Below are 14,580 nucleotides of genomic sequence, written 5' to 3'. Positions count from 1 at the left end.
TCAACTCAATTCACCAACTCGTCTTTTGTTTTCACAAAGTCATTACAAACGCCAACTCATCACCAAATCATCACCAAATCATCTATGGCATCTTCATCTAATAACAATTTAGAGGAAGTAGATGATGAAAGTTTTGATCAATGTTTTGATCAATATTTTGATCAAACTTTGGAAAATCTTTGCATGCAACACGTTGATCAAGAGGAAGCAAGGAAGAGAAGGAAAAAACGAATTTATATCGAAAGAAATCGTGAAGCAGGCCATCAACGTTTATGGAATGATTATTTCAGTGAAACTCCGACATATCCTCCAAATCTTTTCCGTCGACGATTTAGAATGAACAAGCCATTGTTCATGCGTATTGTTGATCGACTCTCCAATGAAGTTGAATACTTTCGTCAAAGGGAAGATGGTCTAGGGATGCTTGGTCTCTCTTCACTCCAAAAATGTTCAGCGGCTATTCGTGTCTTGGCATATGGTACTGCGGCTGATACGGTCGACGAATACCTTCGGCTCGGTGAAACTACAACTCGGTTATGTTTGGAGAATTTTGTAGAAGGAATAATCAATTTATTCGGCACTGAATACCTTAGAAGACCAACACCGGCTGATCTTCAGCGTCTACTTAATATGGGAGAGTATCGTGGATTTCCCGGGATGATAGGAAGCATCGACTGTATGCATTGGGAGTGGAAGAATTGTCCCACCGCTTGGAAAGGGCAATATTCTCGTGGTTCCGGAAAACCAACGATCGTTTTAGAGGCGGTTGCTTCATATGATCTATGGATATGGCACGCGTTTTTTGGACCTCCAGGTACATTAAACGATATCAATGTTCTTGATCGCTCACCTGTTTTTGATGATATTATAAGGGGTCATGCCCCGGAAGTCACTTACTATGTCAACGGAAGAGAATATCATTTGACTTACTATCTCACCGATGGCATTTATCCGAAATGAGCAACTTTTATCCAATCTATTCCACTACCACAAGGGCCGAAAGCAGTTTTATTTGCTCAGCGTCAAGAAGCTGTCCGAAAGGATGTCGAGCGTGCTTTTGGAGTCTTGCAAGCTCGCTTCGCCATTGTTAAAAATCCAGCCCTTTTTTGGGATAAAGTCAAAATTGGAAAGATAATGCGAGCATGTATCATACTCCATAATATGATCGTTGAAGACGAGCGAGATGGATACGATCTATGTGATGTCTCTGGGTTCCAACAAGAAGAAGACCAAGGAAGTTCTTATGTGGATCTCACGTATTCTACAGATATCCCTACAAATATCGCTAATATGATGGGTGGTCGAACTAGAATTCATGATCGACAGATGCATCAGCAACTGAAAAATGATTTAGTTGAACATGTATGGTTTAAATTTGGATGTGATGAAAACAACAACTGAGCTCGGATGCTTCTTTTAAATAATTTCCGTTTACTCTACAAATCTTTGTTTCATGTTTGAATTTAAAAATCTATGTTAAAAATGTTTTCCTTTTATTATGTTTTATGTAATAAAAAAAATTATAAAAAAAAATTATTACAATTTTTTTTAAAGAAACCCAAAATAAGAGACTTGCAATGGAGGGGGAAAAAGTGTCAAGGTTCTTAATCATGTCTCTTGCCAAAATTAACTCCAAAAATACTATTAAAAAAAAATTAAGAGACCCATTTGGGTTTCTGGGATAAACATGCTCTAACGTCGCATTTTCAAGTATGCACAAGATTCCAACTAATTAGCAAGAAAATGAAAGATATACACCGAATTGCAACTATTAGGTCCTACTGTTTAATAACGGTACAAATCAGGCAACTAAACGGGACTCATCACACTTTCCTTAACTCTCTCGCCTCTTTGAATCTCCTACCTGCCCAAACATATCAATTCTGTATTGTTTCTTTTTGACCAATTAATTTATTTATGTACTTTTATTATTATCAGGCACATGCATATAGCGAAGCTTTATTTGACTGACATGCGTGCCGAAATCTAAGAAAATAAAATACGAGCTCGTGCATATATATATTGACGCCAAACGCAGAGACCAAACCTCATCAAAGCCACAGCTGTTTAATACTTATCCAACACAAAAAAAAAAACAGCTGCGAGTTTGATCATCTCTCTTGTTTTCAGAAACCAACTTATAAAACTTCTTAGGTATAAACCAGCCAAAAGTGTAATGGGTCTAATCAGTGATGAGTACGTAAGGCTATTAGGAGCATGGCCTAGCCCTTTCGTGCTGAGGACTCGGATCGCACTTAACCTAAAGCGTGTACCGTACGAGTATCTTGAAGAAGAAGATAGTTTAAATTCGGAGAGCGTGTTAAACTACAACCCTGTCCACAAACAGATCCCTATACTCATCCACGGCAATAAACCAATCCGTGAATCTCTCAACATCGTCATGTACGTCGATGAAACTTGGCTCTCTGGTCCTCCCATCCTTCCCTCAGACCCATTTGATCGTGCCGTAGCTCGCTTTTGGGACGTCTACATCGACGAACACGTAAGTCATGATGAATCCATGAGCAATCTTATTTTTATGACATGTTTGTTTTAATACCAGAACTGAATCTGAGATTTAGAAGACCTTAAATATTTTATAGCCAATCTTACAATCCCACATTCTCTTACCTTTTTTAAAAGAATTGTGGTATATATACATTGAGATTATGATTAAGATTCAGAACGAGAATGGACTATAAAAAATAATTATTTCGAGTGGACATATTAAAAATTCTACATTGGTAACTGGCGAGTTGGTGGTCGAGAGGACGTAAATCACTTTTGGTTAAGAGCATGTTCTTACTAGGAGTATGTTGGGATTGTTAAAGTCCATGTAAAACTCTATATTCTCCGATTAGTACGATATTGCCTAATTGGCAAGTCCGCATGAATTTACTTTGATTTTCATTTCAAAAAGCCTCGTACTATTAGAGTATTGTTTTGTTTAGAATTTTGTAGTAATTTTAATAAATAATCAAATTAAACAATCGTATTGACCTTTGATATAGTGTTTCACATCAATCAATGGAGTGGCGGTAGCAAAAGACGAGGAGGAAAGAAAGGCTGCGATAGCAAAACTAGAAATGTGTATGGCTCTATTGGAAGAAACGTTTCAAGAATGCAGCAAAGGAAGAGGCTTCTTTGGAGGAGACAACATCGGATTCATCGATATTGGTTTCGGATCGATGTTGGGTCCTCTCAAGGTTCTTGAGAAATTTACCGGCGTCAAGTTCATACATCCAGAAACGACACCAGGTCTTTTCCATTGGGTAGACAGATTCTACTCCCATGAAGCAGTCAAGCCTGTCATGCCCGATATCGAAAAGCTGGTCGAGTTTGCTAGGCTTAAGTTCAATACTTCAATCTTTAAATGAAGACCAAAGATTATATAAATTATATTTATGTACCGAAATCTAGACGACGGGTATATTATCATATGCTTCTAATAATCGAGATCGCTGAATAAGATATAGACTCGGCTAATTTAAAGGGACGGACAAAATATTCTCTTGTATTTTTTCTCTTTTTGAGAAAAGTTTTTATTTGTTACATTTTACATGGATGCAGAGATAATCAGTTGTGTCCCGTAAAAACGAGTACGTTCTTCTTTGTCAGAAAAAAAAGAGTACGTTCTTCATTGGTAATTAAATTAAATTTTCATTGAATGTATTCGAGGTACTATTAGATTTCATTATGCGGTAAGCTAGTAAAATCAATCAATATTCTAAAAAACAGTTTTTTTTCCACTTTTTGACAATATACTATTAGTAGATGTAGAGATTTATGATTGAAATATCATGTAAAATTCGTTGAGCAGTGAAGCTTTGCCACATTTCATCATTTGGAGGAAAAAATCCATGATTCAACCTAGCTAATAAATACACTTAGCAAGTGATGACATGATGAATGTAAGACAATGGAATTCCACTGACATTGTTGATAATTTCCTATGGGCCAACTAAACTAGTCAAACGTACTAGATATAATGAACTTTTTCTAATTCATAACATCTTTGTATATCACGTAATAACCCCAATTATCGTAGGACATGCATGAATTCGATCCAAGTGTTTGTATATTTTAAGTAGGTTTATAAAATCTGGAGCCACAAGCAAATGTTTTTCTGCATGTGCTTAAGACTGGCCATTAAATTACCATTAACCATAGTCGTAGTATCTCCTTATCTGAAACATCAAAAAGGGTAAGAAGATGGCGAAGAATATTTACCGTTCCCTCAAATTAAGCCAAATACGAGATGGAAAATAGTAGAAATGATAAGTAGGTCCTACGAATATACCATTAGCCATACAGATTAAACTTATCAACTCAAAGAGTAAGGGCATGTCCATTATTTTTTTAGCAAAAAAAAAACTCAATGAGTAAGGGTGTAAATGTAGTTAGCGGGTTGAAACAAAAAGAAAAAAATTGAGATCAGTTTCACACTTTTTACTGTGAAAACCACTTTTTATAATTTAATTGGTCTACAAAATTTAATAAGTAAAAAGTTGTGCTGAAATGTGAAAACAAATTATATTTTGAAATAAAAATATCTATTAAACTACTTATATTATAAAAGAGAAGAAATAAAAGATAGAATATCAATGGACTGAGAGTTTTAAAACTATTAGAGGAAAATGTAATGGACTAATCATTTCCACCTTATTTTGTTTTTATTTCTTACGTATGTCTGTGATATATATTTGACATAGTGAAACCATTACATGAATCTAATATTATCAGTCTTTTTTGCGGAATTAAAATCATCTTACCCGTGTATGTTGCAAATATTTTTCCGTGAAGCATCCTGCCAAAATGCTAAATGATCAAAAGAAAGTAGCAAACAAGCCATAAAAGTCATAAAATTAGTTTTATCTTTACATTGTTTTTTTATCTTTATTGCGCGACTTCTAGTTAGTCGCAGATTGAATCATATATTGACTTCTGTTCAAAAGTGGCGACTAGATACTTACAAAAACGGCAATTAGAAGTTCATTCCCCGGCTGGTGGCGAATATATCCAGAATGCACAATCCAAAATACACTAACTACTCTTGATGAAGATGCCATCAGTAAATAATTTATAAGTTCTATTAACTATTCAACAATATATTGGTGTCAATCTAGGCTTATGACCATTTTATAAATATGGGATTCAATCAAATTGATACAAACTAATTTTATTTTATATATGACCGTAATTTTTCGTAAGTATAGCATTTGCATTCGGTTTAAAATTTTGATGCGTCTGACTTATAAAATACAATTATGCAAAACAAAATAATGTATAGAATTAAAAGTGTAGCAATGAAGAATAAAGACATTACCAATTGGTAGTTATCTCACTCATTAATAACCTAATTATAATGTGAGAGGTTAAAATATTATGTTTATTACCAAAATAAATGTTTGAATAAAAAAGAAAAGTCGGTTATGAAAGAGTAGTACCTATATATTGAATATTTAATTATTTATGTGCTATATTACGAAAAATGACATTTAAATATTAGATTTTTTTTATTTTCATTAATGAAAATATTTTCAAATGGCATTTAAGTAATTAATCTAAAAATCAAATAATTTATAATCTCTTTTGACTTTAATTATAAATATATTTTTCATTTTATTTGTAACAGACTCTTATTAAAAAGAAATTTGTAAATTAGTATCCTATTATCCTAAATTAGTATCCTATTAAATTTTAATTATAAAACGTAAAACTAAAATAAACTAATATCTTCACATTTTCTATAAGTATAATTATAATATTAACTAAATAATAAATAAATAAATTATTGCACTAATTATTTTATACTTCAAACTAAATTTAAGTACATGTATAAATAAAACCACATACATTTTTTTTCAAATAAAACTAGTTTCTTAAATTTAATATAATATTAGAAAATATCAAAATTAATATTAATCAAAAAATAACTTATAAAATGAAAATTTAAAACAAGATCAATATTTTTAACAAAAACAAACAAGAAAATTTGTAGTATTTAATTATGTGGTGGTTTGGGTTACAATTGGTTTTACAAGAATGCAGATTTTTTATTCAAATATATAAAATATTTAGAGTAATACTACAAAACAAGGTAAATATCAGATTTTCTCATTTCAGTTACCAGTATGATGCGAGTTAAACTGACATATTTTAATTTCTATTCAATTTTATTAGAAAATATAAGATCAAGATATAAAAATAAACTTCAAAATAAATTTTGAATAAATTATTTTCATCTAACTTTTAAATATATTAATACAAAACTCATATAAAATCCAAAATTTTAATCCGATTGAGAATTAGAATAGATGATGTACATAAATTTAAACATAACTTATATGCAAGATTAAAAAATGCATAAATTATGTTAAAACTTTTAATTTTCATGAAGTAATTTTTTTATAAATCAGAAATTAGTTCCGCGTTTTATAACGCGGGTAAAATTTTATATTGCTCTATTAAAATCTGAAACAAACGTAGTTATTTGAAAATAATTTTAGTAACCAAATAAATTAAGGGTCTGGCGGGTTCAAACGCAGTGGTTGCGGTTGCAGCAGTTTGCGGATGCGGGTGGTTGTGGTTCTAGCGGTTTTAAGAGATTTGTACGGCTGGTTCTGCGGTTAGAAATTGGTGTGTTTGCGGGATACTTATGACTGGTTAACTACCAAATACAACATTGGTTAAATAGTAAATTAAAAACCTTTACATTTTATATAATTATAAAAATATCAAAAATTATAAAATTATAATAAATAAAAAAATTATATTTAGAAACTTTTAGTTTTAAATTTTTAAAAATTATATAAAATATTTTTATTTTTAAAATTTATAATATTAATTAAAGTATAATAGATATATTTTAGTATTTTATAATTCCAATTTAAATTTTTTATTGAATATTTTTATTTTTGTATTTATATTTTTTTTTTAAATCATCCTCACGCAACCATCCGCAACCGCAAACGCTAGCTAGAACTAACTTTTGAATTTATGAGATTTAAGGGGGTGATTGGTTAGGCTGTAGAAATTGACTTTAGCTTTAATTTTCATCTACAACCTTAAATATTACCAATCATGTTTTATCTTGGTTTTTAAAGCTGCAAAAAAAAACTAAAGCTACATCAAAAACACACAAAAAATGGTTGTAAAAATCTTATTTTCTAAAGTTTCATCTTTTTAGCTGTAGAAAATTTTAAAGCTATATCCCTTAAAGCTAAATCAAAAATCCTACAAACTAAATTATAAAATAAATTTTCTACAGTTACATCCGACTAATCACCACCTTATAGTGGTTTGAAAGTGTTTAGAACGGTTTAAGTGATTGTTACAAAACGTCAATAACCGGTACCAACCGCAAAAAGTGATTTTGTGGGTGATAGCGGAGAAACCAGTACCCTAAGATGGAGTGTTGGTTTAAACCTAGGATAATTTGAAGTCGTCATAATAATGAGTGCCGGCTTTTGGGGTGTGCTCAAAGTGCACATGCACAGGGTCCTTCAATATTCTGAAATTTTTTGTTTAAGAATTAGGTTCCTAGTTTGTTAAACAGCACATAGATTAGGGTCCTAATTTGTAAATTTAAGGAAATATCGTTATAACTTTTGGGAAAAAAAAATATGTCTGCACAAGGCCCATAATGTATTTAAGTAATAATCTTGAAGGATGATCGTATTCGAATAAAAAATCTAACTAGTCAACAATCAATCCTGACACTTTCGTAGTCCAGTGCCGGTCAAATTGAAACCACCTTATTTTCCCATGACTAATCTTTAATTAGGATTTAAAATCAAATTTGTTAGTGCTATTTTCTTGTCTCAAGTCAAAAATTAAATCTTAACCTTTTGACAAAAGAAAAACTAGAACGACCTTTGAATTAAGAAAAATATGAAAAACATATATTATTCCTTTATAAATACGCACCCAAAACTCAAATGTTAAAAACAAGAAAACATACAACTTCGTCTCTCGATACATAGCTCACATTAAGAAAAAAAAAACACAAAACTAAGATGGCTCAGAAAGGTTCGAACAGTACTGTGAAGCTGCTTGGAACATGGTCAAGCCCATTCGCCTTGAGGGGTCGAGTCGCTTTACACCTTAAGTCCGTTGAGTACGAGTACATAGAAGAAGCCGATGTTCTGAACTCGAAGAGCGATCTTCTTCTCAAATCCAACCCAATCCACAAGAAAGTCCCTGTCCTTATCCATGGTGACGTCTCAATCTGCGAGTCTCTCAACATTGTTCAGTACGTCGATGAATCATGGCCCTCCAAGCCTTCCATCCTCCCTTCTGATCCTAAAGATCGCGCCGCTGCTCGTTTTTGGGCTCACTTCGTTGACGGAAATGTATCAAGTTTCACCAATACCTTTGTTTCTTTATATATAACTCTTGTGGAATATGTGTATAATGTTGTGAACATGGTGCAGTGCTTTGAATCGATCGATGCGGCGGCTGGAGCAAAAGATGAAGCCGGGAGGATGACGGCAGCGGGAAGTTTGATAGAATGTCTAGCGGCGTTGGAGGAGGGTTTTCAGAAGAGCAACAAAGGCGGAGACTTCTTCGGAGGCCAAAACATTGGGTACGTCGACATTGCATGTGGCGCCATATTGGGTCCACTATCTGTCATCGAGGCGTTTCAGGTATGAAGTTTTTGAGTCCAGAGACAACACCGGGCCTGGTCCAGTGGGCCGAGATATTCAAAGCACATGAAGCTGTGAAACCTTACATGCCAACCGTTGCCGAGTTCATCGAGTTCGCCAAACAGAAGTTCAATGTCTAGTGAGAAGATGTTCTGAAAATGATAATCTTTTGTGTGCATTTATATATGCAGTGGAGGCGAATGTTTGTTTCTGGTTTATGTTCTCCAAGATTGTGTTTAAAAAATATGTTGTTTGTAAGTTACTATTTTCGAGACATGTAATATATATAATATTTCATAATATGAATACAAATTATACAATAAACATTATGCTAACTATCCTTTGTTTTTATTTGTGGGGTTAATGACTCTAATCATGTTTGTTGCTGTGAGTTTTTCTATTTATCGATGATAAAGTTATGAACGAAAAACAATTTCTTAACATTAGTACCAGAAAATAACAATTTAATTCATATATACAATAGGGATTGGTTACAAAACTAGGGATCAATTGTTTGTCTAGACTCATCAACACTTACCTCCATAAATGACATCTACGTATATTTAACTAGATAGATCACATTGCTTTAAAATCTATTTTACAAGGTAATTGATTTAGAGTCTCTTGCAGTGCGACGAATCCAAACCTTAAATACTGCAGCAGTACGGCTTCGCTGTTCAACCCCTAATGTTGGGGAAACTAATGCCTTCATGAGCAATAAGATACGTTGTGATACTTGACATGATTCAAGAACAAAATACGTGCTGCTTAGAATTCTGTATAATGATTAGTCATTCAAATGAGGAAATTAAGTGCATATATAAAGACGTCAAAATATTGCAGAGATGTAACATAATCCATACTGCACAAACAAATATCTATTCTACTAAAACAGCAGCACGTATTGATAAAAGATCGTGTCCAACTATTATTTCAGCCAAGCATACATTTTAAATATAACTGCAATTAAATTTAATTTCTGAATCTAACCACCACATATACATGCCTAATAATTGGGTAACCGCCACATTAACCACCATGACCAGTTTGATTAAAAAATATATCGATGCAGTTATTCATACAAACATCAATTAATATATCACGTCAGTTACCAAAGAGACATTTATGCTAATATATATATTTTTAATAGTAAGTGAGATACCAAAGAAACAAAAACATTAGAAAAATCAACTTTGTTTTAATTAAATTTATGCCAATATATATTGACATTCCAAACACATATTCCAATATATATTGACATTCCAAACACATATCAATTGTAACTATAACTTTCTTATTTTTTTAAAAATTAATCACTTTAAACATAAACTACAAAATTAATGTGTGAAATGACCGTGACACAATTGTATAGTTATGTAACATCACAAATTCAATACAATGATCAAAACTTCTTACTAATAATTTAAAAAAATATTATACACAAACATATAAATTAAATTTCTTTAACATATAAAAAATTACAAAAAATGTTACTTATTTACATTAAAAAAACAAAAAAATTACAAACCAATATTATACATGCGGGTCAAGATCTAGAACCGACACATATGATTACAAAGAAACGGGATACAGACAATAAGATTGCAAAGAATTGAGCGTATGCCATCAACTTTTAAATGACTATTATTTTATAAAATAGATTTTGATTAAGATTTATACACAGATATGATTACAAATAAAAACAAAAATATAATTATAAAAAAACAAAAATATGAAAATTAAATTTCTAAAAAGAAATTAAAACAAAAATATACCCGTCCAGAATCTAGTAGTTACTATAAAAGAAAAACACATTAGAATTATTCTAATTTCAATTTCATAGTTATAGTGTAATTACATATATATTTATTTTCAAGTTTCACGGTGGAGATTATATTTATTTCTTTTCTACCCGTACATTTCATACCAGTGTAGTTTTTGTTTTTTTTCACATATCTTTTAGAAAATATATGTTTGGTCCAATTTTTCTGCTATCAAATTAAAAAAATAAAGAACATATCATGATTTAATTTTAGAGCATTACAAAACATTTACACAGATGGCACAATATTCTAAAATCACTGAAATTACAAAGATAAGCTACATGCTTATAAGCTACATGCTTATCCAATTCATATTGGAACAGGATAACAACACAAGTGAAAACACAAATTAAAAATTGTTAATATTCAAACCAGATATCATTACTTTAAATTAGCTAATCTATATTGTTAAATACATACTTTATTCCAAATATACTAATAGAACACATTCAAACTAGGTTTTCAAATATGTTTCACTTGATCCTTTCTGCAGAATCCACGAATATTCATCAGTTAGCTTGATCCGCCTGGTCCGGTACAACAGAATCTGCATACCGAGGCCATCTATCTCGAGGAGTCTTGTAATAATGTTTGTGTGATTACACCCTTCTAAACTTCAAATTTTACCGTTTGTACTATAGGCTTGTACTCCGACCAATACTTGCCAAGCTATAATAATTTTGGTCGGATCCATTCAAATGGGCTGTTTGAGATGTTCAACCTCAAAACACACATAGCACAGCACATATATTGGCCCAAGCCATAAGTGGAAAGCATGCAGTTATTTTTCAAATTTAAAATTCATAAGATAGATATAGAGGGGTGTTCAATCCAGATTTTGGTTCGGTTTCGGTTTGTTTTTTTTCGGTTTTTTGGTATTTCGGTTAGTAAAATATAACTACCATTCTAAATCCATATTTATTTTGGTTCGGTTCGGTTTATATACCGTCGGTTTTCGGTTTATTCGGTTTTATACCAAAATATAATTATTTAGTTTGGGATCGTATTATAAATTTTAGAGTCATATTGTCATCCAGTCATTTATTAAAATAATATTATATTTTCAAATAAAAGAACAAAAAAAATAAAAACGCTTATAACTTCAGATGAAATAATCAAATTTAGAATTAAAATCAAAGCTCAAAATTTTGAAAATAAAAATAAAAAACAAAAAAGAAGTATGAAATAAAATTTTTTCCACTCTTCCATATTTAGTGTTCATCAAAATCATATTTAGTGTTCATCAAAGTCATGTTCGTTTATAAATAAGAAAAAAGTTGTAAAATTTTTTTTCTAGTTATTATCCATCAAATTTATAACCTTCACTTCAATTTAATCAATGCTAAAAGAAAGCAAAATGATTAAAAGAAGAAGACTAAGAAAATAAGAAGCGTGAGTTGCGATGAATTTTTATTTAATTATATTTTAAGTGTCTTTCAAATTAGTATTCTTTATTACTATAAAAGAATATGGTAATAATTATTAACAAAAAAATAACTTATATAACAAATAGAGTTATAAAATATGTACATATTTACATGTTTCTGCTTTTGATTAGTTTTGTTCGGTTTATTCGGTTTAATCAGTTATAAACCAAACCATATTCAAATCTTACAGTTTTTATAAAATCATATCCATTTGGTTTTATATGGTATATACCAAAACCACACTATATTGTCTATTTAGGTTCAGTTAGTTTTACTGGACAAGCCTAAGTGATATCAAGATCTACAACTTGAAGTATAACTAAATCTTTTATTGTTATATAATCAGGTATCAAACCGTTCGTACAAACTAAATTAGAAAGAGGGTTGACTTTGGAAGATATAAAAGTATCACAAATTACCACTGCTATCATTTAAAAGGGAACAAAATGTAGCTTCCAATGTAACATCTTGACCTGGTCGCGAAGACTTATGATCAACAGCCTGGAAATTCATTTGGCAATTTCATCATATATTAGAATAATAATTTAATGAAAGTGATGTATGTAACTAAGAAAACTCGATCGTGATCTCCTAACATATCTACGCGTTAAACATTATGACATGGTTATACTTGGACAATATAAATCGACAAACGATACGACCATAACAAAAAACTTTCGCCGTGTCTACAAAAAAAAATGGAGCTATTCACGAAAAGTCCCGCCGTTAGATTACGGAGCTGTCACGAAAAGTACCTCTTCGCCGCTGACGACGAAAAAACCATCCGTCAAAGCTCAGACGGAGCCTCACGGCAATCAGTGTGGACGGTGGAGATGGTGCCACGTAAGCCTAACTTCATCCGTCTCAAAAGCTGTTACGGCAAGTACTTAACGGCGAGTGACTCGTCGTTTCTTCTTGGCATGACCGGCCAGAGAGTCATCCAAACGCCGCCGTTTCGTCAGGCTGAGCACGAGAGCAACTGGGAGCCAATCAGAGACGACTTGCCGGTGAAACTCATGTCGTGGAACGGTAAATATTTGCGCGGGAACGGTGGATCGCCGCCGTGGAAAAACTCCGTCACGCACGACCGTGAGCCGGCCATGGCAGCAACGAAGAAATGGATCTTGTGGTCTATAGAAACCGTTGAGAGTCCCGAGAAGGTTTCGTTCGCGGATCGGTTTTCGTCGCCGGCTTCGAGTTTTAACTCTTCTGTCTCCTCCCACGAGTCAACCAACGAGTCAACGGATAAAAAATCATTTAAATATGGATCTTCCAACTCCATAGGGTCGGATCTTGGGTCGGTTTCTTCTCCGAAGCTTATGTTTACTCCGACAGTGTCGGGGACATTGTCTCCAAAACCGACCGAGGTCAGTTAAGTTTCTATTCAGACAGTAACATAAATTTTTTTGTATAACCGAGGTCAGTTATTTATACGTATTTTATAATCCTATTTTCAATAAAATATAATTTTCTGTTAAGAGTATAACATTTTAAGAACAACAAATTAATATACATTTCTTTAAAAATAAAAATAAAACATAATATTTTATTACATTTTAAAAGTAAAAAAAATATAAACTTCTATATATTTACTAGTATTTTTATTGAATTATTTTAAATAAATCATAATTCAATTTTTATAAAACTACAAAATACAGCAAAACAAAAAATATTCAAATTTTTTTTAAGAAGAATTAAAAATTAAAACCAAAAACTATTTAAACATTGGTTTTGTAACAGAGGAAAGATTTGAAGAAAAATGTATCAGCAATGGACATCTTTCGCGATGCGAGATCGGTGCGGTTACGAAGCAGCGCACACGAGAAGTATCTAGTAGCAGATGACGATGAAGAGACTGTGATAATGGGACGAAACGGGTCATCGAAAGAGGCCCGGTGGAGAGTTGAGTTGGTACCCGGGTCCGAAAAGACCATCCGGTTAAAGAGCTGCCACGGTGGATATTTGACGGCGTCGAACGAGCGGTTGATGCTCGGAGCGACGGGGCATAAGGTGGTTCAGTCGAGGAGGATTCGAACCGGTGAACCGGCGGGAGAGTGGGAACCGGTTAAAGAAGGGTCAAAGGTGAAGCTGAGAAGTAGAAACGGCGGGAATTATTTAAGAGCCAATGGGGGAGTGCCACCTTGGAGGAATACGGTTACGCATGATACGCCGAACTGGACTGCTACGCAGAGTTGGGTGGTTTGGGATGTTGATGTGGTCGAGATTATGGAGCGTTCTCATGGGACCGGTTAATTATATACTGGGTTCCAACTTCCAACTCCTATAAAGTTCTGGAAATTAGTTTTGTAATAATGAACTGGGCTCAAAATCCGCTTACCCAGCCCATAACAGAAACCATAAACCACTTACAAAATGTGTGACTGAATTTTTGAGTTAAATACCGAAAATGTTTTGTTTAAGTTAACTTTTTATGTTCAGAAGGAAAAAAATAATATCTATATGACTATATTCAACTTCACCATAGAAACAAAATAGATTAATTTTCACCATAGAATAACTTAATTTATACTGTTTTCTCAATCAACCATAGAAATAAAATAGATGAATTATAGTTTTTGAATAATAAAATAAATTAATTTTCACCATAGAATAACTTAATTTATACTGTTTTTCTCTCGGTTACAGGTTGTAACGAGGAAGAGGGGAAACATACGTAAAAGG

General features: G+C 32.4%; 2 protein-coding genes and 1 pseudogene across 2 annotated transcripts; all 3 read left to right on the top strand.

Moving 5' to 3' along the window:
• The first annotated feature begins 1,885 nt into the window (after window positions 1-1,885).
• Window positions 1,886-3,561, top strand: LOC125575029 (glutathione S-transferase U11-like). Its single transcript, XM_048761697.1, has 2 exons — window positions 1,886-2,503; window positions 3,012-3,561. The coding sequence occupies exons 1-2, from the start codon at window positions 2,177-2,179 to the stop codon at window positions 3,375-3,377; spliced, it is 693 nt and encodes a 230-aa protein (XP_048617654.1). The 5' UTR covers window positions 1,886-2,176; the 3' UTR covers window positions 3,378-3,561.
• Window positions 3,562-7,940: 4,379 nt separating this feature from the next.
• On the top strand, window positions 7,941-8,972 carry LOC106405149 (annotated as a pseudogene).
• Window positions 8,973-12,530: 3,558 nt separating this feature from the next.
• LOC111206936 lies at window positions 12,531-14,323 on the top strand. Its single transcript, XM_048751872.1, has 2 exons — window positions 12,531-13,265; window positions 13,639-14,323. The coding sequence occupies exons 1-2, from the start codon at window positions 12,597-12,599 to the stop codon at window positions 14,149-14,151; spliced, it is 1,182 nt and encodes a 393-aa protein (XP_048607829.1). The 5' UTR covers window positions 12,531-12,596; the 3' UTR covers window positions 14,152-14,323.
• The last annotated feature ends 257 nt before the right edge of the window (window positions 14,324-14,580 follow it).

The sequence above is a fragment of the Brassica napus genome, chromosome A2, assembly GCF_020379485.1.
Source record: "Brassica napus cultivar Da-Ae chromosome A2, Da-Ae, whole genome shotgun sequence".
NCBI lineage: Eukaryota > Viridiplantae > Streptophyta > Magnoliopsida > Brassicales > Brassicaceae > Brassica > Brassica napus.
Note: the sequence above shows the minus strand (reverse complement) of the source record. Positions and strands in the feature narration are given on the sequence as shown.

Coding starts and splice junctions, on each gene's coding strand:
- LOC125575029 (XM_048761697.1), top strand. CDS start 2,177: ATGGGTCTAATCAGTGATGAGTACGTAAGGCTATTAGGAGCATGGCCT. Junction 2,504..3,011: donor ACGTCTACATCGACGAACAC/GTAAGTCATGAT, acceptor CCTTTGATATAG/TGTTTCACATCAATCAATGG.
- LOC111206936 (XM_048751872.1), top strand. CDS start 12,597: ATGGAGCTATTCACGAAAAGTCCCGCCGTTAGATTACGGAGCTGTCAC. Junction 13,266..13,638: donor TGTCTCCAAAACCGACCGAG/GTCAGTTAAGTT, acceptor GTTTTGTAACAG/AGGAAAGATTTGAAGAAAAA.